Genomic DNA, 22,505 nt, shown 5'->3' with positions numbered 1-22,505 from the left:
TTTAGATCTACCATTACCTATGTAGTGCAAAGGCCTATGTGATTTGATACTACTTAGGCTCCTTTCACACTACCGCAACTTTAAAGTCACGCAATTTTTGCTACAATTTCAGGGAATGCCTGTGTAACTCGCATTAAAGTCGGACCAAAGTAGTACAGGGACTGCTTAGAAGTTGGTGCAACTTGAAGTCGCACAGATATGAATAGTACTCATTGGAAATCATGGGGTACGATTTGTCATGCGACTTTGCAGGTACAAGTGTGAAAGGAGCCTTGACCTCTTCCCACTGAGCATATGCATATATTCAGCCTCATAGAAGTGGGTCTTTATCCGTGGGGCTGCATATACAGGGGTTGGACAAAAATATAGAAACACCAGGTAAAACAACTAAATTGTTACATAATATGGTGCTGAACCGCCTTTGGCATCCAATACGGCCTGAATTCTCCTGGAAATTGACAAATCTTTGATGGTGGCTAATGGAATCTTATACCACACTTCATGCAAAAATCGTTCCAGTTCTCACAGAGATGCTGGAGGCGGAAAAACAAGCCCGAACCCTGTTCTCCAAAATTGACCACAGTGACTCTATGATATTAAAGTCCGGTGACTGTGGCATCTAGGGAAGGCGTGAGACTTCATCTACATGCTTGTCAAACCACAATTTGACAACACCAGCTGTGTGAATCAGAGCATTATCATCTTGGTAAATAGTGCTGTCTTCGGGAAACAATGTCTGCACCATGGGGTGCACATGGCTGGCTAAAATTTGTACATAGTCGCTGGCGATGACTCTACCTTTTAATATGATGATGGGGCCTGCAGAATACCAAGATATGGCTGCCCAAACCATAATTGCACCACCACCATGCTTTACCACTCACACAAGACATTCCTGGTCATACGTTTGGGACGTGTTCGCCACGTGTAAAAACGTCTGGTGGTTGTAAAAAGTGTGAAGTTCGATTCATCGTACCATATTACAGTCTATTGCAGCTCGCCCATGAATGTTTTTGTTATGGAGTTCAAAAGAATGTGAAGAAAGGGGTATAGCCTGTTTTAAGGCCCCCCTTTCCCTCATGGAATGGTGGTGAGGAGTGATTGATTTCAATGGGGGGTTTTGTGATAGGTCAAAAAAGGTCAGCTGATTGGGAATGTTCTGGAAGTTCTGGGGGTCCCCTAGGATAGGTCATTTATAGTCACCTGACCCCCTAGAACATTCCAGAAATTACCAGGACTCCTATTTAAGCAGAAGACTGAGGCGGGTCTTTGCCATTCGCCAGAAGGATATTTGAAGAGCGCCCCACTGATTTTGGCTGATTTTGTACAGATTTAAAGTATTTATTGATTAAAAGAGTTATGGTGAATTGTTAATTGTTTATATTTGGAAAAAATGAATAAACAAGGCCGCGGCCATTAGTAACCCAGTTTGGTGTGTCTAGTGTTCTTTGTATGTTTGGGGTTTATGCCGCCTACCATCCCAGCACAGAGACAAGCTCTCGCCAAGAGGTCTGGGACTGGTGCTAATGATGGGGAACTGCAAGACCCAGTTACTGATCACCTGATTGCTCTGATAGCTTCTGATTTGCTATCATGCTGATCAGTCACTTTACAGCCCGGAAAGAAAGGAAGAAAAGGAAAGGAAAGGAAAAGGAAAAGGAAAAAGGAAAAGGAAAAAGGAAAAAAGAAAAAAGAAAAGAAAATGGTTTGATCTAGGTCAGTGTCGAAGTTAAAGTCAAGGTTGGGGTCAAAGGTCATGGTCAGAGACAAAGGTTGGGGTCGGTGTATTTTAGGTATGATTAAAAACACAGCATTTTTAAAATTCTGTATCAGTGTCAGGTAGTGTCAGTGTGTTTTAGGTAGGATAAAAAGGAAGCAAAATATGCATTGTTGTTTCTGGGCCCCACTACGGGTAAAAAACAACAAATACATACACATACAGTTGTGCTCATAAGTTTACATACCCTGGCAGAATTTATGATTTCTTGGTCATTTTTCAGAGAATATGAATAACACAAAAACGTTTCTTTCACTTGTGGTTAATGTATGGCTGAAGCCATTTATTATTAATCAACTATGTTTACTCTTTTAAAATCATAATCACAACAGAAACTACCCAAATGACCCTGATCTAAAGCTTACATACCTCCAGTTCCTGTAAAATCTTGGGCTGTCTTGCATGAACTGCACGTTTGAGATCCCCCCAGAGCGGCTCAATAATATTGAGGTCAGGAGACTGAGATGGCCACTCCAGAACCTTTACTTTATTCTGCTGTAGCCAATGACAGGTCAACTTGGCCTTGTTTTTTGAATCATTGTCATGTTGGACTGTACAAGTATGTCCCATGAGCAGCTTCCTGTCTGATGAATGCAAATTTCCTCCAGTATTTTTTGATAACATACTGCATTCATCTTGCCATCAATTTTGACCAAATTTCCTGTGCCTTTGTAGCTCACACATCCCCAAAACCTCAGCGATCCACCTCCATGTTTCACAGTAGGAACGATGTACCTTTTATCATAGGCCCCGTTGACTCCTCTCCAAATGAAGCATTTATGGTTGTGGCCAAAAAGCTAAATTTTGGTCTCATCACTCCAAATGACTTTGTGCCAGAAGGTTTGAGGCTTGTCTCTGTGCTATTTTGCATATTGTAAGCGGGGTACTTTGCGTAGTAATGGCTTTCTTCTGGCGACTCGACCATGCAGCACTTCTTTCCTTATTGTGCATCTTGAAACAGCCACACCACATGTTTTCAGAGAGTCCTGTATTTCACCTGAAGTTATTTGTGGGTTTTTCTTTACATCCCGAACAATTTTCCTGGCAGTTGTGGCTGAAAATTTAGTTGGTCTACCCGGCAGTGGTTTGGTTTCAACAGAACCCCTCATTTTCCACTTCTTGATTACAGTTTGAACACTGCTGATTGGCATTCTCAATTCCTTGGATATCTATTTATATACATTTCCTGTTTTATACAGTTCAACTACCTTTTCCTACAGATCCTTTTGTTTTCCCCATGACTCAGAAACCAGAAACGTCAGTGCAGCACTGGATGAAAGATGCAAGGGTCTGTCAGGAGTCCGAAAAATCATTGACCTTTTATACACACACATTAATTACTAAAAACAGATCACAGGTGAGGATGGTTACATTTAATAGCCATTCAAGCACCTTTTGTCAACTTGTGTGCATGTTGTCAGGCCGAAATCACCAGTGCATGTAAACTTTTGATCAGGGTCATTTGGGTAGTTTGTGTTGCGATTATGATTTAAAAAGAGTAAACACAGTTGACTGATAAAAAATGGCTTCAGCCAAACACTAACCATGAGTGGAAGAAAAGTTTTTGTGTTATCGCTCATATTCTCTGAAAAATGGCCAAGAAATCATAAATTCTGCCAGGGTATGTAAACTTACAAGCAGAACGGTATGTTGTATTACTTCAATTGTCAGGAGCAGGAGAATTTATTTTGGGAGGTAGGTTATGGCAATAGCAAGACATATGCAGCTAAATATTAAAAAAAAATATTTTTTTTTTACTCTTTTTGTGCCAGTTTTCCTTTGATAATAAAAACAAAATCAGGAGATAGCCATTACTATTTACCACCAAATGAAATCCCAATTTGCCCTGAAAAAACTTAGTTGATACACTAAGTAGTTGCAATTATATATACAGGTAGCAAAACAATGTTCAGGCATTAATATTTGTTTTACCCTCCTTCATGAAAGAGGTTAAATGGTTTGACTAGGTTTGTCCTTATATTACATAGTCTTGGTACATCTAAAGGAGCTTGTACAGAGATTGTACAATTAGATTGTACAGTGTATGGCCAGCCTGAGGATGGTGTTGAAGTAAAAATAAACCCATCGATTTGTTTCCTAAAACAGCTGCATTCAAGGCATGCTGTAAATGATAACGGGTTAAGTTGCTTGCGCTCTCAACCGTACTGTAAAGCCATCAAATGGCTAGTGTCATAATGGAAACATGCGAAGCACTATGGCAACTGCATATCAAACAGAGGCTTATATGGCAGTTTCCATGGCTGTAAAGGATAGGAGGGTTTAGTTCCACTTTAAATCTTCGTGAATTGAGCTTTATGTATGCAACGTTTTGACTTCACTTTCACTTTAGTGCCTGCATGGATGTATTACTATTTTTATTATTTACAGGATTTGTATAGTGCCAACAGTTTACACAGTGCTTTATAATGTACAGGGGGACAGTACAATCACAATACAGCTTAATACAGAAGGAACAGTAAGGCTCTGCTGATGGAGCTTACAATCTAAAGGAAGGGGGAGGTGGTACAAAAGGTAATAGCTGCGGGGGATGATCTGATGGAGGTAACTCGGGTACAGTTCTTAGGTGGAGGTGGGGTAGGCTTCCCGAAATAAGTGAGTTTTCAGGGATTGCCTAAAGGCGGACAGGGTAGCTGATCAGACATACTGGGGCAGGGAGTTCCATAGGATGGGAGAGGCTCTGAAGAAGTCCGGGAGGCGAGCATGGGAGGAGGTGACAAGGGAGCTAGAGAGCAGAAGGTCTTGGGAGGAGCAGAGAGGACGATTTGGGCGATATCTGCAGATGTGATTGGTGATGTAGCTGGGGATGATGTTGTGGATGGCCTTGTATGTTGCGGTTAGTATTTTGAATTTTATATGGTGGGGTAGGGGAAGCCAGTGAAGGGATTGGCAGAGAGGAGCAGCAGTCATGGATCGGTTAGTAAGCTGAATTAGTCTAGCAACAGCATTCATAATAGACTGAAGGGGGGGATAGCCTGTGTAAAGATAGGCCAGTGAGGAGAGAATTGCAGTAGTCATGGCAGGAAATGACCAAGGAGTGAATACGTTGTTTTGTGGTATCATTAGTCAGGAAGGGGCGAATTCAGGAAATGTTGCGGAGGTTAAAGCGGCATGATATAACCAGTGATTGGATGTGGGGGCTGTAGGAGAGGCAGGAGTCTAGGATTACACCCAGCACATTGGCATTTGTGGAGGGACCAATGGTTGTGCTGTTGATCTCAATGGTAAGGTCACGGGGAGGGAACTGGGAGGAGGAAATATTGCAAGCTCAATTTTAGAAAGATTGAGTTTGAGGAAATGGTGTGACATCCATACTGATATGTCGCTCAGTAAGTTTGTGATATGTGAGGAGATTGAGGGGGTGAGTTGAGGAGTGGAGAGATAGATCTGGGTGTCATCAGCATAGAGGTGGTATTGGAAGCCATGGGATGTTATCAACTTGCCCAGGGAAGAGGTATAGAGCGAAAATAGGAGGGCCCCAAAGACGAAGCCTTGAGGTACCCAAACAGAAAGAGGAAGAGGAGCGGAGGAGATGGTGTTGTTTGTGACACTGAAAGTGTGCTGAGATGGGTAGGAGGAGAACCAGGAAATAGAAGAATCACAGAGGCCAAGGGAGTGGAATTTGTTGAGGAGAAGCAGAAAGTTCCAAGAGTATGAAGCACTGGTCGTTGGTTTTAACAGTTAGCATGTCGTTGGTGAGTTTTAGTAGGGCAGTTCCAGTGGAATGTTGCGGGCAGTCTGCGTGGAATCGAGAAGGTTGTTGTCAGTGAGGTAGGAGCTCATACAGTTGTGGACAAGACGTTCAAGAATCTTGGAGGCAAATGGGAGCAGGGAGATGGGTCTTAAGTTATTCAGACAGGTGAGGTCCGGTGAGGGTTTTTTAAGTATGGGGGTAACCAGTGCATGTTTGAGCATGGAGGGAAAGACGCCGGAGGAGAGGAAGAGGTTGAAGATGTTAGTTACAGAGTTTAGGATAGAGCAGGAAGGTGGATGCAGTAATTGTGAGAGGACAGGGTCTAGGGGACAGGTGGTGAGGTGGGCCTTGGAAAGGAGTTTGGCAACTTCCTCAGTGGTAACAGAGTTGAAGGAGGAAAGTATTAAGTGTGGTGTTCGACCTGGTGTGTTGGTTTGGGGAGGAAGCTGGGTACTGATTATCTCATCACAAATTGTTTCGAGTTAGGCTTTGAAATGATTGGCAGTAAGCAAGTTGGTGGGTGGAGGCAGTGGGGGGTGAAGTAAGGAATTAAGGGTAGAAAAGAGTTGACAAGGTTTGGATAAGAGGGTTTTGATGAGAGTGGTGTAGTAGTAGGTTTGTTTAGCAGTGTGGAGGCAGGAGTTGTATTTGAGAAGGGCAGATTTGTAGAGGGTAAAGTCTTGCAGGGATTATGTTTTATGTCATGCTCACTCAAGAGCATGGCTGCGTGTCTTGAGTCTTCTAATGTCGTCTGTTTGCCAGGGTTGTAGCAGGCGAGGCCTGGCTCTACATGTAGAAAGAAGAGCGAGTGTGTCCAGGGAGGATGACAGCATGTTGTTGTAGACAGAAGTGGTCAGGTCAGGACAGGGGTGTAATTTTATTATAAAAGCAGTCAGTAGCAGAATGAAGAAGGGAAGCGTTTTATGTCAGTAACTTAGAAACTAAGCATGACTGTCTGGCAGTACACATTTTTAAAAAGGTAGCCAGCAATGGCAGCCTTGGTATTTCTCTTAGACTAAATTACTTTAAATAATTTACATTATTATTATTATATTATGCAGGATTTATATAGCACCAACAGTTTGCGCAGCGCTTAACATAATGAAGGCAGTCATTATAGTTACATTACAATTTGGTACAAGAGGAATCAGAGGGCCTTGCACGCTAGAGCTTACAATCTAGGAATATACTGTATATCGCAAGGGTTTTACTTTATTGATAGCAGTTTGTGAAGGATTAAAATATAATTACAGGGACTTTCCAAAATGATTCAAGAATGATTTCCAGGTATGAATGGAGGTAGCTCCAAGCTACTTTTGCCATTTATGGATAATTTCAACAGTTCTAGGATCCTTTTGCTACTACATTGGGGTGACACATTGGCTATAATAGAAAGTCATGAATTTTAGATTGATCTGTTGGGTTTTAGAAAAGACCTAAATGCAAAGGTTCTAGGCATTAGGAGGCTGTCATAATATATACCTCTGAATATGACATCTGAGGATGCCTCACTCATTTATTGTACTTAGAAAGGGCATGTGATCAAACAATTAATGCAATGACAAAAATTAAACAAGTCATTACATGCAAGATCAGTAAATTTTCATATTTAAAACACAAAATTGAGTGCAAAAGTGAAGAGACACAAATCAAAGCTCATCAGATGGCAATCAGATCAATGGAAAGATTTAATATAATATAATTCAAAATGAAATCATTAGAAAAAGGATAAGTCAACCTAAAACTGATATTTTAGTTAGGTTAAGCCTGGTGGCCTGCACCAGTCCCTGGTGTCCTATACATCTTGGATCCTCCACCTCCATACAAACCTATGTGTGTTCCATCACATTCTGTTGCACTCTCCATGATACACAATAAATGTAGAATTAAACTCAAAAAGTTGAGGGATCTCATATTGACACCATCAAGTGTGCAGAAACAGGGGCTCAAGTAAAAAAAATATCACAAAACAGAGTCATTGAGAGATTTAGGAAGCTGTCAGGTGGATTAACTGGCACAATCTGCCAAATAGGAAACTGCTAGTCTGCCCCAAACATAATGTTTTAAACATAACTAAAAATAAATGAGAAATACCAAATGTATCCAAACATTGTATTACCTCATCTTCTTGATCTGATTCAGATTCCTTCATAATAAAAGATGGGAGGTAGATAGGATGGTAAAAAGAGAGAGAAAAACAATTAAGTATAAATCACATTAAAGTAGAACTCCAGCCAAAAATAACAAGACAAACAAGAGTCACCCTTTAAAAGACAAAATTAATATTCACTTTCAATAGTGAGCTCTGCCCTGTAATACTTATTTTCTGCCACAAGATGGCCTCAACCAACTTCTTCTAAACCCCAGACTGTCTTGCATCTACCGCAGTCTGTGACTGGACAATGAAAAGAAAAACAGCATATGCTTTCTCCTCCTGGTAACATGCTTCTTGTCAGTAAATGAACCGATTGGTTACTTCTGCTGTTTTTTCCTCTCACATACCAGATCAAATTGATGTACTTATACATCTTGCATTAAAAAAATACATGTAATGCTTTATTAAAGGTTATAGAGCTTCGTTAATTTGTGTATCATATCTGCCTAGAGTTCAGCTTTAAACTAAAGCCAATCTCATGGTTTTAAATTATTCTGTGACTCATTTATTATCTATTCAACATTTTTGCCAGCGCCTGCCCTCCCTTAAGGGTTTTATAGATGCCAGGAGGTGGGCGGGTTCTACAGACGGGGGACGGAAAGTATTCAGACCCCCTTAAATTTTTCACTCTTTGTTATATTCAAGCCATTTGCTAAAATCATTTAAGTTCATTTTTTCCTCATTAATGTACACACAGAACCCCATATTGACAGAAAAACACAGAATTGTTGACATTTTTGCAGATTTATTAAAAAAGAAAAACTGAAATATCACATGGTCCTAAGTATTCAGACCCTTTGCTCAGTAATTAGTAGAAGCACCCTTTTGATCTAATACAGCCATGAGTCTTTTTGGGAAAGATGCAACACGTTTTTCACACCTGGATTTGGGGATCCTCTGCCATTCCTCCTTGCAAATCCTCTCCAGTTCTGTCAGGTTGGATGGTAAACCTTGGTAGACAGCCATTTTAAGGTCTCTCTAGAGATACTCAATTGGGTTTAAGTCGGGGCTCTGGCTGGGCCATTCAAGAACAGTCACGAAGTTGTTGTGAAGCCACTCCTTCATTATTTTATCTGTGTGCTTAGGGTCATTGTCTTGTTGGAAGGTAAACCTTCGGCCCAGTCTGAGGTCCTGAGCACTCTGGAGAAGGTTTTCGTCCAGGATATCCCTGTACTTGACCGCATTCATCTTTCCCTCGATTGCAACCAGTTGTCCTGTTCCTGCAGCTGAAAAACACCCCCACAGCATGATGCTGCCACCACCATGCTTCACTGTTGGGACTGTATTGGACAGGTGATGAGCAGTGCCTGGTTTTCTCCACACATACCGCTTAGAATTAAGGCCAAAAAGTTCTATCTTGGTCTCATCAGACCAGAGAATCTTATTTCTCACCATCTTGGAGTCCTTCAGGTGTTTTTTAGCAAACTCCATGCGGGCTTTCATGTGTCTTGCACTGAGGAGAGGCCTCCGTCGGGCCACTCTGCCATAAAGCCCCGACTGGTGGAGGGCTGCAGTGATGGTTGACTTTCTACAACTTTCTCCCATCTCCCGACTGCATCTCTGGAGCTCAGCCACAGTGATCTTTGGGTTCTTCTTTACCTCTCTCACCAAGGCTCTTCTCCCCCGATAGCTCAGTTTGGCCGGACGGCCAGCTCTAGGAAGGGTTCTGGTCGTCCCAAACGTCTTCCATTTAAGGATTATGGAGGCCACTGTGCTCTTAAGTGCAGTAGAAATTTTTTTGTAAGCTTGGCCAGATCCGTGCCTTGCCACAATTCTGTCTCTGAGCTCTTTAAGCAGTACCTTTGACCTCATGATTCTCATTTGCTCTGACATGCACTGTGAGCTGTAAGGTCTTATATAGACAGGTGTGTGGCTTTCCTAATCAAGTCCAATCAGTATAATCAAACACAGCTGGACTCAAATGAAGGTGTAGAACTCAAGGATGATCAGAAGAAATGGACAGCACCTGAGTTAAATATATGAATGTCACAGCAAGGGGTCTGAATACTTAGGACCATGTGATATTTCGGTTTTTCTTTTTTAATAAATCTGCAAAAATGTCAACAATTCTGTGTTTTTCTGTCAATATGGGGTGCTGTGTGTACATTAATGAGGAAAAAAATGAACTTAAATGATTTCAGCAAATGGCTGCAATATAACAAAGAGTGAAAAATGTAAGGGGGTCTGAATACTTTCCGTCCCCACTGTATGAACATGTGACCACCGTGATTGACTGTCACATGATTGCAAGCAGGTAACAAGTGTCAGGATCATGATAGTCGCCGGTAACTGTGTCGGGAGCGTGCAGGGAGCACACTCTCAGCACGGCTGGTTTTGCAACGTTGCACACAAATATGGGGCCACTGGGCGCCAAGCCCCACCCTCGGGGAGGCTGCATATTTGTGTGCCGTCAGCTCCAACAGGTTAATAGGGTTGATCTATTCAAGGCAAATAGGCTGTTCACTTTGCAATGGAATTTTCCTTTTGTTTAGTGGTTGTTGTGAAAATTCACTTTGCAAAGAATACCCAATTATGGGCAAGAAAAATTAAAGAACAGTATTTTTGCTTACACATGATTGGATGATGGAAATCAGCAAAGCTTCACCTCTTTCACTGTGCTACAGGGAAATTCCCTTGCAAAGTAAACAGCCTATTTGTTTTTAAGAAATTAACCTCAATGACTTTCCACCTTCCTTATTTAAACTTTTGCATTGGCATGTTTTATGGTTCCCCATTCTTTTACAAATGTTGCTGTATTCTATTGGTGATTGTTACTACACAGGCAAGTAATGGCCACTGCAGAATATAATAACCTGCTTGACAGTGCAATTCAGAGCAACCTTTAGTAGGGAGGTAATTATGCGGGATATTTTGAAGACTTTTCATTTTATATTAAAGCACGAGTCTACAAAAATAACACGGTTTACCTGTAGAAATAGGATTTTTGTCCAGAGTCAGAAAAAACGACCTTAGCTCTGGACCCGATGGCGCCATAAGGAACCCCCAGAACAGAAGTGGAGTCCTGTAGCCACTGCCAAGAGCAGGACCATTGCAGAAATACACCAGTATAGTAATGAACTTAACAATTTGTGGTTCTTAGCCGAGTGGAGAAACTTCAAAAAAATTTAGAGCAATCACAGAGAAAACAACAGTACTAATGGATTTGAAAACCTGTGCTAATTAGCTGACTGGAAAGACTTCCAGGATTTTAGTATCCAGCATGAATTTGCCAGCAATCGCTGCCTGACCAGAGAGACTTCCATGATTTCAGTATCCAGCATGAATCTACCATCATCTGCTGACTGACTGGAGAGACTTCCAGGATTTCACGCATTCATGAATCTACCAACAGCTGTTGATAGTAAAAAAAAATTCTAACAAATACTGATAAAAACGCATCCAATTTCCTGAGGACACTAAGGGAATTTGAGCAGGTGTGAGGTGAGAGGGATTATAGCCTTAGGCTCCATTCACACCATGGTGTTCCGTTTTGTGGGCGGAATCGTCGCGATTCTGTCCGCGATTCGGAAACACAGCAAATCACGGAATGTCCTACGATCCCCGCTATTTTGAATTGCACTAAATTGCGACGCGATAGTGCCGCAATTGTCGCCCCGAGGAATCACGGTACAACCCCACAAACAGAATGGCAGGACGCCCGATGCCCAAAAGAAGTTCTTGTACTTCTTTTGGGCGTCGGACGTCCCGCGATTCTGTTTGCATGATTAGTGGTGTTTCCGGATCGCAGGCAGAATCTCTGCCATTCCGCCTGCAAAACGGAATGCCATGGAGTGAATGGAACCTTAAAGCGGCAGGCCTTCAGTTTATCTACCTAGTGTCCGTTTCTCCTGTAGGTGGCAGTATAATCCTATGTTGCTTAATTTCCATTAAGGTGTGTCCCTGAATGGACAATAAAGAAAACTTTGCCCTGTTTTCTTAATTTTATTACAGGCCCCTTTTTTATGATTCCTCAAATTGCTACATTGTTTTGTCCTTGCTCAATTTTAAAATTCTCCACACAAAATGAACGCTACCAGTACGGGCTAGAATAGCAGCACCAACAACCCAAACCTTACTTTAACTGCCAGTCATGAATTGCACAGTTCACAACATAAGATAGGGAGCTGTGCATTCACAGAAGTTTCAGTGATTTTTAAAAAATTTTATTAGTGCCTACCCAATGCCAATTGTAAAAAATGTTGCAAAATTTTAATGATTTAAGCAGTGGCGGCCGCTCATTAGGCACCGCCCACCCCCCCAATCCATGTGTCCGGCCCCTAATCTACATGCAGGATGCCGGACGCATGGATTTCAATGGAATTTTTTTTTTTTTAGAAGCACATGATTAGAGCCCGAGGCCAGGTGCCCTGAGCCCACCCTGTTGTGTGACATTAGTGAATTAATATTCGCTAATGTCTTCCTGCTTCTCCTCCCGGCCAATCAGGAAGCAAATCTTGAGACCCCATTGTCCAGGAGTCCGAAGACCCTAATGTGTGGGCATGGTGTGCGGTGGCGGGCTTGAGTGATGGGGGGGTTAGTGTGGGGTGGCAGCTGGAGCAATGGGGGGGTGTCTGTGGTCAGGTCTGTCTGCCCACCCGACAGATGGAGCACCAGCCGTCACTGGATTTAATCATATAAAGCATTTAAAACATGCAGGAAATAGATCACTATTCCCTAAATTAAACATTCTAAGAAAAGTACTGCATCAGCACATGTGAGTTATTCATTCTCCTAGCTGCAGAGATGAATGAAAAATATAGAAACCGAATTATGAGACAAAATGATAACCGGTAGCATTTCATGCACATTATCATTTTATATAGTGGTTTAAAACACTGTAAACAAAATGCTTACCTTGCAATAAACTGGCAATGTGATATTTAGATTGCAGATGGCTTGCTGTACAAGGCCCCTATTAGATTTTGGTTCCTTCATGAAAGACAGGCGCCCACAAGGCTCTTGAGTTGTGTCTCTTACCTGATATTAGGAAATAATAGAGCTCATAACATTTTACTGTCTTAGCAGGTCAAACTGAACAGCATATACAACACTGTACATGCAGCTTTTAATTGTAATGAAGAATAAAAGAAAATCAGACAGGTAACATCAGAAAAAAAAGACATATTAATTAGAAGATCTGATGGTGTTTGGCCAAGTGCATACATATTGTCCTCAATCAAATGGAATGCATATAAAGTTAAGGGATTCAATTGTTCTATCAACTACTTATTAGTACCTTGACAAACAATGGAAGTCTGTTCTCTTTAAAGGCATAGAAACTAAATATATGGTGTTGCCCACTCTTTATTAGAGGTACTAGGTTTCCAAAACAGTCTACATAGATTGGTTTTCCTTCCAGGACCTGAAAAAGAAAACACAACATCAGTGGCTGCATAGGGCTCTAGGTTCCAAAACTGAATATATATGGGAAATTCCTCCTTACAGGGTTGGTTTAAAATAAAGCATATGTGCTCATGCTGCTTCTATGTGACATAGATGTTAGAAGACTAAGCTATGACAATAAATATAGTCCTCCTTGGTCACAAACATGGTAAAAACAGCATGAAACATTGTGAAATGAAAATGGCAAACACTCTATATGGTAAAGCTCTAGATTACTAAGAAAGTGAATAAAGTTTGGAAAAGGGTGATGTAAATCATTTATCCTCTCAAGTAATACTTTTTTTATTGTAATATTTTTTTCATTTCATATCAATAATTTATTGATAATCCCCTAAGCAAACAGTTAGGTAGAGTTAAAAATTAATAAGCATATGTGAATTGGTTTACTTTTCAAGTAATTTGTAAACCTATCCGTTTGCATTTGACACAGCCATTCAAGACAACGCAGCCAGGAGTGACACGTTATACTGCAGTTAAATTTACATGAAGTCATTTTGAAGATGCAAAACGACCACAGGTAGAGACCAGCAGGCACCTCATCCATCTGTACATGAGGTCTGCTTTCTTACTGAGCATCCCAGGAGCTGAAAATGCTACACACCAACAGTAGCATCTTTAATTTAACTTCAACTCAACAGTAAGCAAATACATATTGGTCAAGGAATTGTCCTAGCCTGTGATCAGAAAACAAAAGTGCAGAAGCACACAGAGAAGGTTATTCATGTGCTCTCTCTTTCTGTAAGAATGTAGGCAGGGCAAGATAGACAGCACTGTACCATGTACTAAAGCAGCCTTTTTCAACCAAGGTGTCCAGGCACCCTAGGGTGCCTTCTGGGTTCCTCAGGGGTGCCTTGGCAAAATGCCTAAAAATTGCCCAAAAACAAGCCAACAGGTGAATACCTTTTTGTTCCACAAACCACAGTTTTTTCTGTGTAGATTACAACCTTGGACACTGTGAGTGAGGGCCAGCTGCTTACATGATAACTGATGATGTAATTGGTTGATAAAGAGGATGTCAGGCACCTGCCTCCTTGTTTTCCCCTCTCCTGCCCCTCTCCATCACCACAGGGGTCACTTTAGCTGAGTGAAAGAAAAACAGGAATGCTGGAATACTAGCCAGTACAGGCGTGCAAAGGTATATATGCTTTGCGTGAATAAATCACTTCTAATGCTGGGTGTCCTACGTGTGTGATACTTGCTGCATTATGTTAAGCTATTAGTTTAGTTCTTTACATTTTAGAATGGGGTGCCTCAAGATTGTGCAAAATTTTAAAGGATGCCATGACTGAAAAAAGGTTGAGAAACACTGTACTAGAGCACTGATTGGCTTGCTTTCATTTCTCAATGGACGTCGTGGAGAGCATGACATCACTGTCATTCTCTGAATGCCATCCATCTTGAGTGGCTGACTTCCTGTGTGCAAAATGCATCAAGCCGGCTGTTCAGCACAGGACCCAGGAAGCTGGGCATCACTGGAAAAAATCATTAAAGTAGTGGTGTCTACTTCATTGATTTTCAGCTTCCAGAGGTATTTGCCAGGTATGGTACTGTATATACATAGTTACATCAGTCCAAGCTGGACCATTGTAACTATGTAAAATATACCATGCCTGGAATTTTTCTTTGAATGAGCAGCAGATGCATTTTTCAATTAATACTGTACATGAACTCACTATTGCAGACTACTCATGTATTCAATTATACAGGGTGTCAACTTATTTCTGATAGCTTAAGGCAAATAGGTATTCGGTCACAATTCTCAATCTTAATGTACTCCTCAGGTTCTTTTTTTGTGACACATTATACTCTAAGCATAGTGTGAGAATTTTTAATTTGCACAAAAATAGTTTGTGTTGTTTGACAAGCATTTCACTGTGTGGGCAGTTTTAGCAAGCTTGGACAGTGACTGCAAACTAGCCCAGAGATGATTATTATTCAGTCACATTTACAGCCCACGCTGGCATACAGACTAGTATCAGTAAAGCAGTGAGCCTGCACACGGGCTGGTTTTCTGCCTACGCTTGTATATCCAGGTTGGTACCACTCAGGAGGGAATTATTATTTATTAAATAAATAAATAAATAAAATAAAAACACATTGGATGAATAACCAGTCAGCACTGGAGCAAGCAATTTCTAGTGCTGTAATGAAGAGGTGAGGTTTAGCATGTTACATGTATAAAAATGGTAATGTTTTTCAGAGGCTCACCTCTACATCTCTACTCCTAGCAACTTCTGCAAAGTTTTCCTGCTGTTCCAGTGTCTTGTCCACCTTGTCATCTGTCATACAGAAACATCTCAGACGTGCTTCAATAGGGTCATGGGATTTGGCAAATACAACAAACTTGGCCATATAGGGAACACATATAATTTCTCTGTAAACTTGGCTAGCAAATGTAACTGATTCTTGGATTTGTCGGCAATCAATTAACCAAAACCTACAGAAGAAAACAAATAGTATTAAATATGGCAAGACTAGTATGTATAGCTGAAGAGAACTTTGGGGTATTTATATAAGGTATCACACAGTGCCTTAAGAGAAGTTTTTGTGAACAAATGTAGGATACAATAACCAATTTGTAAATGTGACCATACACTTAATGTGTTGTTAGGATTTTTTTTAATTTTTACAAAACAATGTGTGAAAAAACTGACCTGGCAGATACATTAGTAGTAAAAGAAACACATTCATTAACGAATGTAAGTGGTGTGGTTCCAGTGATGTCCTCCCACTGCGCTGGAGTTGTACCACCTAAACACAAGCAAAGTAAAAGGAAATGTGCTTATATGCAAACATATTTTTGCAGCATGCTGGGTGTAATTTATACAAAACTGGAGCTAGGGTATATGAAGATTTTCACATACTTTGTAAAACTAATCCTATTACAGCTGTGACTGGATAACGAAAAAAGTGACTGATTGCTATAGGCAATACAAAAATAAAATAAATTACATAATAAGGTAAGAAAGAATATTCAATACATCAGCTACAATATTTCACAAAGTTAAAGTTGAACTAAAGGCAAATCTTTTTTTTTTTCGATTTGGATAGGGTAAGGGAAGGCTTTAACACCTGTCAATTTTTATTTTTGCCATTGGTGACTCAATAGGGAGATTTCTCTTTACTTCCTGTTCCATAGCCAAATTAGGAAGTGAGAGGAAATCCCTCCATAATGGGAGACTCCCAAGGTCACCAGAACTAGTGTTGCCATATGAAGATTTACCCTCTATTCCTATTCTGGTCTCAACCAAAAAAATTGGGATTTTCTCTTACTTTTACTTTCAATGATGATGGTAAACATGACAAATAGAAAGGGGTGAATCTTTCTAAAGGAGGCACAGACAGCAATAAAAACCTGACAGGGGTTTTATTGCCTCTCTACTCTAACCCAAACAAAAAAAAAGTTTTGCCTTTAGTTATACTTTAAAATGTGTCATATGGACAAAAAAACAACAACAATAACAAATACAACTGTGACTGTTATCTTAATGAATGTATGGATTATGTATCTGCTGCTCTTTCTGATTCTAACATGAACCAATTACAGTAGTGCTTACCAAAGAATAGTGCACAAATCTGCAGAAAAAAAATGAAAATGAGAGATTGTAAGAGAATATGTTCAGTGCAATGGCAGCTGCCACAGAGCAGCACTGTGACTTTAACAGGCTGAGCTCCAGCAATTGTTTGTGTAGGTATATGGAGTAACTTTGAACACAGGATGCACTTAGACTGTCAAATTTGTAAAAAGTGGTATGAGGCCTACCAAAAGTTGGTAAACACTAAGAAATAATATATGTAGAGCTTTGGTACGGCGTTCGTTTGTACACTGGATGGAGTCAATACCCTGAATCTTCAAAATAAATAAAAGTGTAGCGCTATAATCCACAACCATGTGTAACACATTACATACGTGCATATATAAAGTGAATACTGATAGAATATATATGACCATAAATATGGATAATACAAAATGATTACACTGTGTTGATCACAAAAAATTAAAGATAAGTGTACTTTGTTAACAAATGTACCAGTGACTAGTAATGAGAAACCCGTGATGGTTCCATGAACCAAACACCTCAAAAATAAAAATAAAAAATCATAAAGCATAACAGTCTATAGTGAATATGTACAAATTTGTGAAAAAGTAGTGAAAAAAGCATAAGCCAAACGTATATTCATATGCCATGCCATGGGGTGACGGCTCTTTAGCTGAAACATGTCGGGTGGACCCCTCACGATTGCCGCTGTATGATATTTGTGCTATTTTTTCGATCTTCAAAATGTGAGTCTGTTTTTTAACTATTTTAATAAATTAGTGTTTTAACGTTATTACGCTATGTGAGTTTTTCTTGCTCCTCGCATGGCATATGAATATACGTTTAGCTTATGCTGGATTGTCTATGGGTGAGGAAGCCGTGCTGTTACCCCTATCTCCACCATATGTTGATGACATCTGACATGACGCACTTCTCAGAATCGGTGGTCATTAAGCCTTTCTGACTTGTTTGGCGTATGCCATTTCAGGTCATTAAGTTGCGGTAAGCCTCTTCAATTCCTGGTGATGGCCCCGGCACTGATGTAAAATCTCTGTACACCTGTGGTTCTCCTACTGTCTACCTATTTGCCAGATTTGGTGAAAACATCTATCTGTGAACTTGAGAGTTGTTTTTTTTCCCATCATTGGCCATATACTACTCCTATAGACCTTTGGTGACGTTTTTTTCACTACTTTTTCACAAATTTGTACATATTCAATATGGACTGTTATGCTTTATGATTTTTTATTTTTATTTTTGAGGTGTTTGGTTCATGGAACCGTCACAGGTTTCTCATTACTAGTCACTGGTACATTTGTTAACAAAGTACACTTATCTTTAATTTTTTGTGATCAACACAGTGTAATCATTTTGTATTGTCCATATTTATGGTCATATATATTCTATCAGTATTCACTTTATATATGCACGTATGTAATGTGATACACATGGTTGTGGATTATAGCGCTACACTTTTATTTATTTTGTTGTTTTTTTTGCCTTGAGTCTATAGGTGTGTTAGCTGCTATTCTACCTTTCTTTGGCCTAGCGCAGCGCTGTACTTATTTTTTATTTTGTTTTCTAAATACCCTGAATCTTGCATCCGCGTTGAGCTACCACCTCCTGTGTGCAGAATGCATCAGGCTGGCCGCTCAGCAAAGGACCCAGGAAGCTAGTTGAGATAATTGGAGTAGTGGTGTCTACCTCAGTGATTTCCAGCTTCCAGAAGCATCATCTGGGTATGGTATATACATAGATACATTGGTCTAAGCTTGGCAAATTTAATTATGTAAAAAAATTAACCATGCCTGGAATTCTTCTTTAAATAATCAGAAGATGTATTTTCACGTAATACATGAACTCACTATTGCAGACTACTCATGTATTCCCTTATACACTGTGTCAACCTATTTCTGGTAGAGCTCTGGTATGGAGTTTGTACACTGAATGGAGTCAATACACTGAATCTGGTAGAACCAGTTTTCACTTGTGTAGACCCCTAAAGCCCTTAGTTGTCTATCCCATGAACTTTAAATTATTTAAGGACACAGAGTATCCTTAAATGTTTTATCAAATAAGTGTTCTGCAATTAAAAGGAGATTTATATTTTCTTTCACTACTTAGGCTAGCAATGATGTAGAAGAATTTTGTATGGAAATTTTTGTTTTCATAGAGTTCATTTGCTTTTCTAATGGTTAGTGGGGTTAAGTAGTTTTTGAGATGAGAAAATTCGCAGGAGCAGGATGGAAAATTTTTCTTGAATAAATTTCTAATAGAGTATGTATTTTTCCTTTGGGAAATTCTATTCATATCAAATTGTTTTAGGTAATTTTGAATGACATGCATCAAGTCTCTGTTGTCATTAGTAAATCTACTGATCAGATTTTTTGTATGAATGTTCGTTTGAAAACCTACTGATGTGTGACCAGAGGAATGAAATGTAACAAGATAATAAAACAAAGGGCAGCCTGCAACCCTCCTGAGTAGTCTTGGTCTGTGAGGCTTTGCCACAAATCCAGGCCTGACTATCCAACTGTCCACGTGGCAGTGGGGCTGTGATAACTAAACTTACCAGTGATACTGCATAGTAGTCTTAATGTAGGTGTATCACCACCATATCCATTCAGCATTGCCTCGCTGGAGGCTTTGGGCACAGGGATAGTCATTGTTATAGGCTTGTGGAATTTCCTTCTTCTCGGTTCTAATGTCACAATAGGACTGAATGATGCTTTGTTGCCTAATATTTTCTTCACAAGTTCATAATGCACTGGCTGGGCCTTAAAGAAGGAAATGTTTTAGAAAGTGTTAAAAACTGGTAATACACATTCAAAAACACTGAATGTATCTTTTTTTTGTACTGTAGTTCAAAGTATAAATAAGTAATTAGAATGTAAAATCCAGTAAATGCTACAGCCAAAGGTCACAGCACTGTCCCTCGCTCTAACTGATTCACGCATGTTTTCTGTAAATATTTATGGTTATCTACCTCTTATGTAACATGTATGTACTGTATAATATATTTGAAATTTGTTATAATAAAACTCTGTTTGTATTTACCCCTGAACAGGGTTTTAAACCATAATTAACCCCTCATGCTCCTGAAGAAGCGTTATTCGTCAAATCGAAACATGTTGAGCACAATTCATTCCATTTAGCGTGAAGCTACTCACCCCTCTACAGATATAGCTCCATATGCTCACTTCTAGTGTTTGGTGATGTTTGTCATTATGTTACAGATTCACCACTGTTTACATTTTGGATTCTCCTTTCCTATGTTTAGGGGGTGGGTATGCTCATCTAAAATTGGGGTTATTATTGTTGATGTTTTATGATGTTCTTAACATTATTCTTTAATACATTACTATCAATTTTTACATATGTCTACTCATTGATACAGTGCCCATAAAGCCCCATATTTCTTGGTCTCTCTTGTTCTCTAACACTTTCCAGGGATGAGGCATTGCGTACTCTCATATAGCCATAGTAGCTATGCCTGTGGACACAACCCAATTTGTTTAACTTCCCTGGCGGTATGATTATTTCAGATTTTTGATGCTGAAAGCGGTACAATTATTTTGCATGAAAATTTGGCGTTTTATATTGCAGGCCTGTAATTCTTAGGAATAACTCACTTAAATCTGTCCAAACAAGAGTCTAGTAGACATCCCCGATATGATAAAGTTTGAAACACAAAATCATAAATTATAATATCATAAATAACTATAAATAATTATAACAAATAATAATATAATAATAATAAAAATTATTCAATAATGTAATCAAGTCAAAAACACTGAAATTTGCTCAGTTGCAGAATTGTCGCTGTCATTACTTTCAGTGTTTGATGACGGATTTCCCCACAAATCACTATCGCTCAATTCTGCAAGTGATTCTAATTTATTATCGCTGTTTTCTAGCTGGTCTAAAACCACTTTTGATGTAAAGGGACGGTTTTGGTTGCTATGAACAATCTCCAGTTTCCAGGCAGAAAGAACAGTATATATAATATAAAACTGCATGCAGGCCACTGGAGAAACCACTAGGGACAAAAGGGATGTGAAATAAATTGATACAGTAATGTAATCTGTAAGATTACAGTGTACTGTATGTGTATTGTGTTTTTTACTTTTTGAATTTGTCGCCGTTCTCCATCCCCGTGCGTCGCAACGCTCGCAAGGAACGGAGCTCGGCTCTGTGATAGATAGAGCGGAGGACGGCTCGCACACAGAGCGGGGAGGACATCACAGGATCCTGGGGACAAGGTAAGTTTGCTGTACCTGGATCCTGCGATGCAAGTATGGCTCGGGGGTTACCGCTTTTGGTGCTGAAAATCCACCCTGAGCCGAGCACTCAGGAATACCGTCAGGAAGGTTAAGCGCCTTGCATGGATTTTTTCTCCTATGTTTATATTAGTTAGTTCTATTTGGGCTACCCTGTTATGAGGTTATATGTATTAACTGTTTATTCCTTACCAGCTATTGTATGCTTTGTTTTTGTACTACTTTATTCTGCTTCAATAAAGAAATATTGTTTAAACTGCTCATTTTTTCTTTTTTTGTTTCTAACTTGTAGCACTTTGAGATCTTTTGATGAAAAGTGCATTATAAATAAAATGTATTATTATTATTATTATTACAATAAGGTAAAAATCAAAAAAACAAAAGAATTGTCATGAACGCTCTGAAGAATTTTGTTTATCGAAAGGAAACATGTCAGCATAGCATGATGCCTTGGCACTAGCTGCATCTCATCAACAAAACACGGGCTCATAGCTGTATGCCAATTTTTTCACCATCCTTCTCCCCCTTTTCATCTCTACATTTGAATTTCACAGAGACAAGGCTTCCTGACTGAGTGGGGTAAAACAAGCTCTCCCTGGTCTTTGTGCCCCTTTGGAGTGAGTGGAGATCTCTGTGGGACCAAACTGCTATCTATCAGATCACTGACCAGCTGTCAGTTTCAGAGGCTGAATATTACAGCACAGCTACAGAGATTCCTTTCTCCTCTCTCTCCACACAATGGACAGCAAGATACCTGTCAGCACATAAATCAACTGAGCCTCCTGACTTTGTATAGCAGCAGAAAGCAGTCAGCAAGGACACAGTATATTGGCCTTTTATGACCTTACATAAAACTGATTTAATCACAACCCTCCCTTCTCCCTGTACACATCAATATTGGTCTGGGTAAGCAAAGGGAATTCAATCCCTGACAATTTCTTTTCTGTGTGTCCTTTTATATTGCCACGGTTCAGACTTCAGTTTGAGAGATTATATATGTGCTCACTGTGCTAATAATTACATGGAGAAATAAACTTTGGATAATCTCATATGGAATATGAACTCCCTCTGAAAGTATTCTCTGTATCTGATTACTCAGCGGTCCTCAGTCACAGATCTGTGGAAAGTGACATTTATCTATACCATACAGAAACGTTCAACTGTGGAAATCCCATTCAGATCCACGACTAATTAAAATGCTGATCAAATTGGCCAATGTTTGTGCCCATACACACTACAACTATTCGTGGACACCTTATCTGTTGTACTAGGAATTAGCCACTAATCAGCTGATTTCTGTTTGATTGGGTTGAATGAATGTGTGATTGGTATTGCTATCCTTGTTCTGATAACGTTATCAGGTTATATTATTATGTGGTGGAGGTATCTTCTATTTATTAAATTTCGTATATGGTGGAATTATTTATAATAAAGTAATTATTATTTTTGCTAAAAAACAGTTTTTGTTCCTCCTTGAAGAATCCCTTGTGGGCTGTTTGCCCTCTCTTTTTCTCCAGAAAATTTTTTCAATAAGGTAAAAATGCTTCTACTACCTGTCTTACCCTAACCCACTGTCCCTAAACATTTACCTGGCTCCATGTCTCCTCTTCAGCACTGTCCCTGGCACCAGCATTGCTCA

The 22,505-nt window shown here is 39.8% G+C and overlaps 1 protein-coding gene across 27 annotated transcripts in view; it reads right to left on the bottom strand.

The window, feature by feature from the left end:
- ANK2 (ankyrin 2) overlaps positions 1-22,505 on the bottom strand; it is a 793,913-nt gene that overhangs the window by 68,689 nt on the left and 702,719 nt on the right. For all 27 annotated transcript variants that reach the window (XM_073602841.1, XM_073602877.1, XM_073602815.1 and 24 more), the window contains 6 exons: positions 19,159-19,363; positions 15,702-15,798; positions 15,256-15,484; positions 12,881-13,006; positions 12,499-12,621; positions 7,609-7,635 (listed from right to left, as the gene is read on the bottom strand). In XM_073602841.1, coding sequence (XP_073458942.1) covers positions 7,609-7,635; positions 12,499-12,621; positions 12,881-13,006; positions 15,256-15,484; positions 15,702-15,798; positions 19,159-19,363 — 807 coding nt within the window. The remainder of the gene's footprint in view (positions 1-7,608; positions 7,636-12,498; positions 12,622-12,880; positions 13,007-15,255; positions 15,485-15,701; positions 15,799-19,158; positions 19,364-22,505) is intronic.

This window comes from Aquarana catesbeiana, linkage group LG01 (assembly GCF_042186555.1).
Source record: "Aquarana catesbeiana isolate 2022-GZ linkage group LG01, ASM4218655v1, whole genome shotgun sequence".
In the NCBI taxonomy this organism is placed as follows: Eukaryota; Metazoa; Chordata; class Amphibia; order Anura; family Ranidae; genus Aquarana; species Aquarana catesbeiana.
Note: the sequence above shows the minus strand (reverse complement) of the source record. Positions and strands in the feature narration are given on the sequence as shown.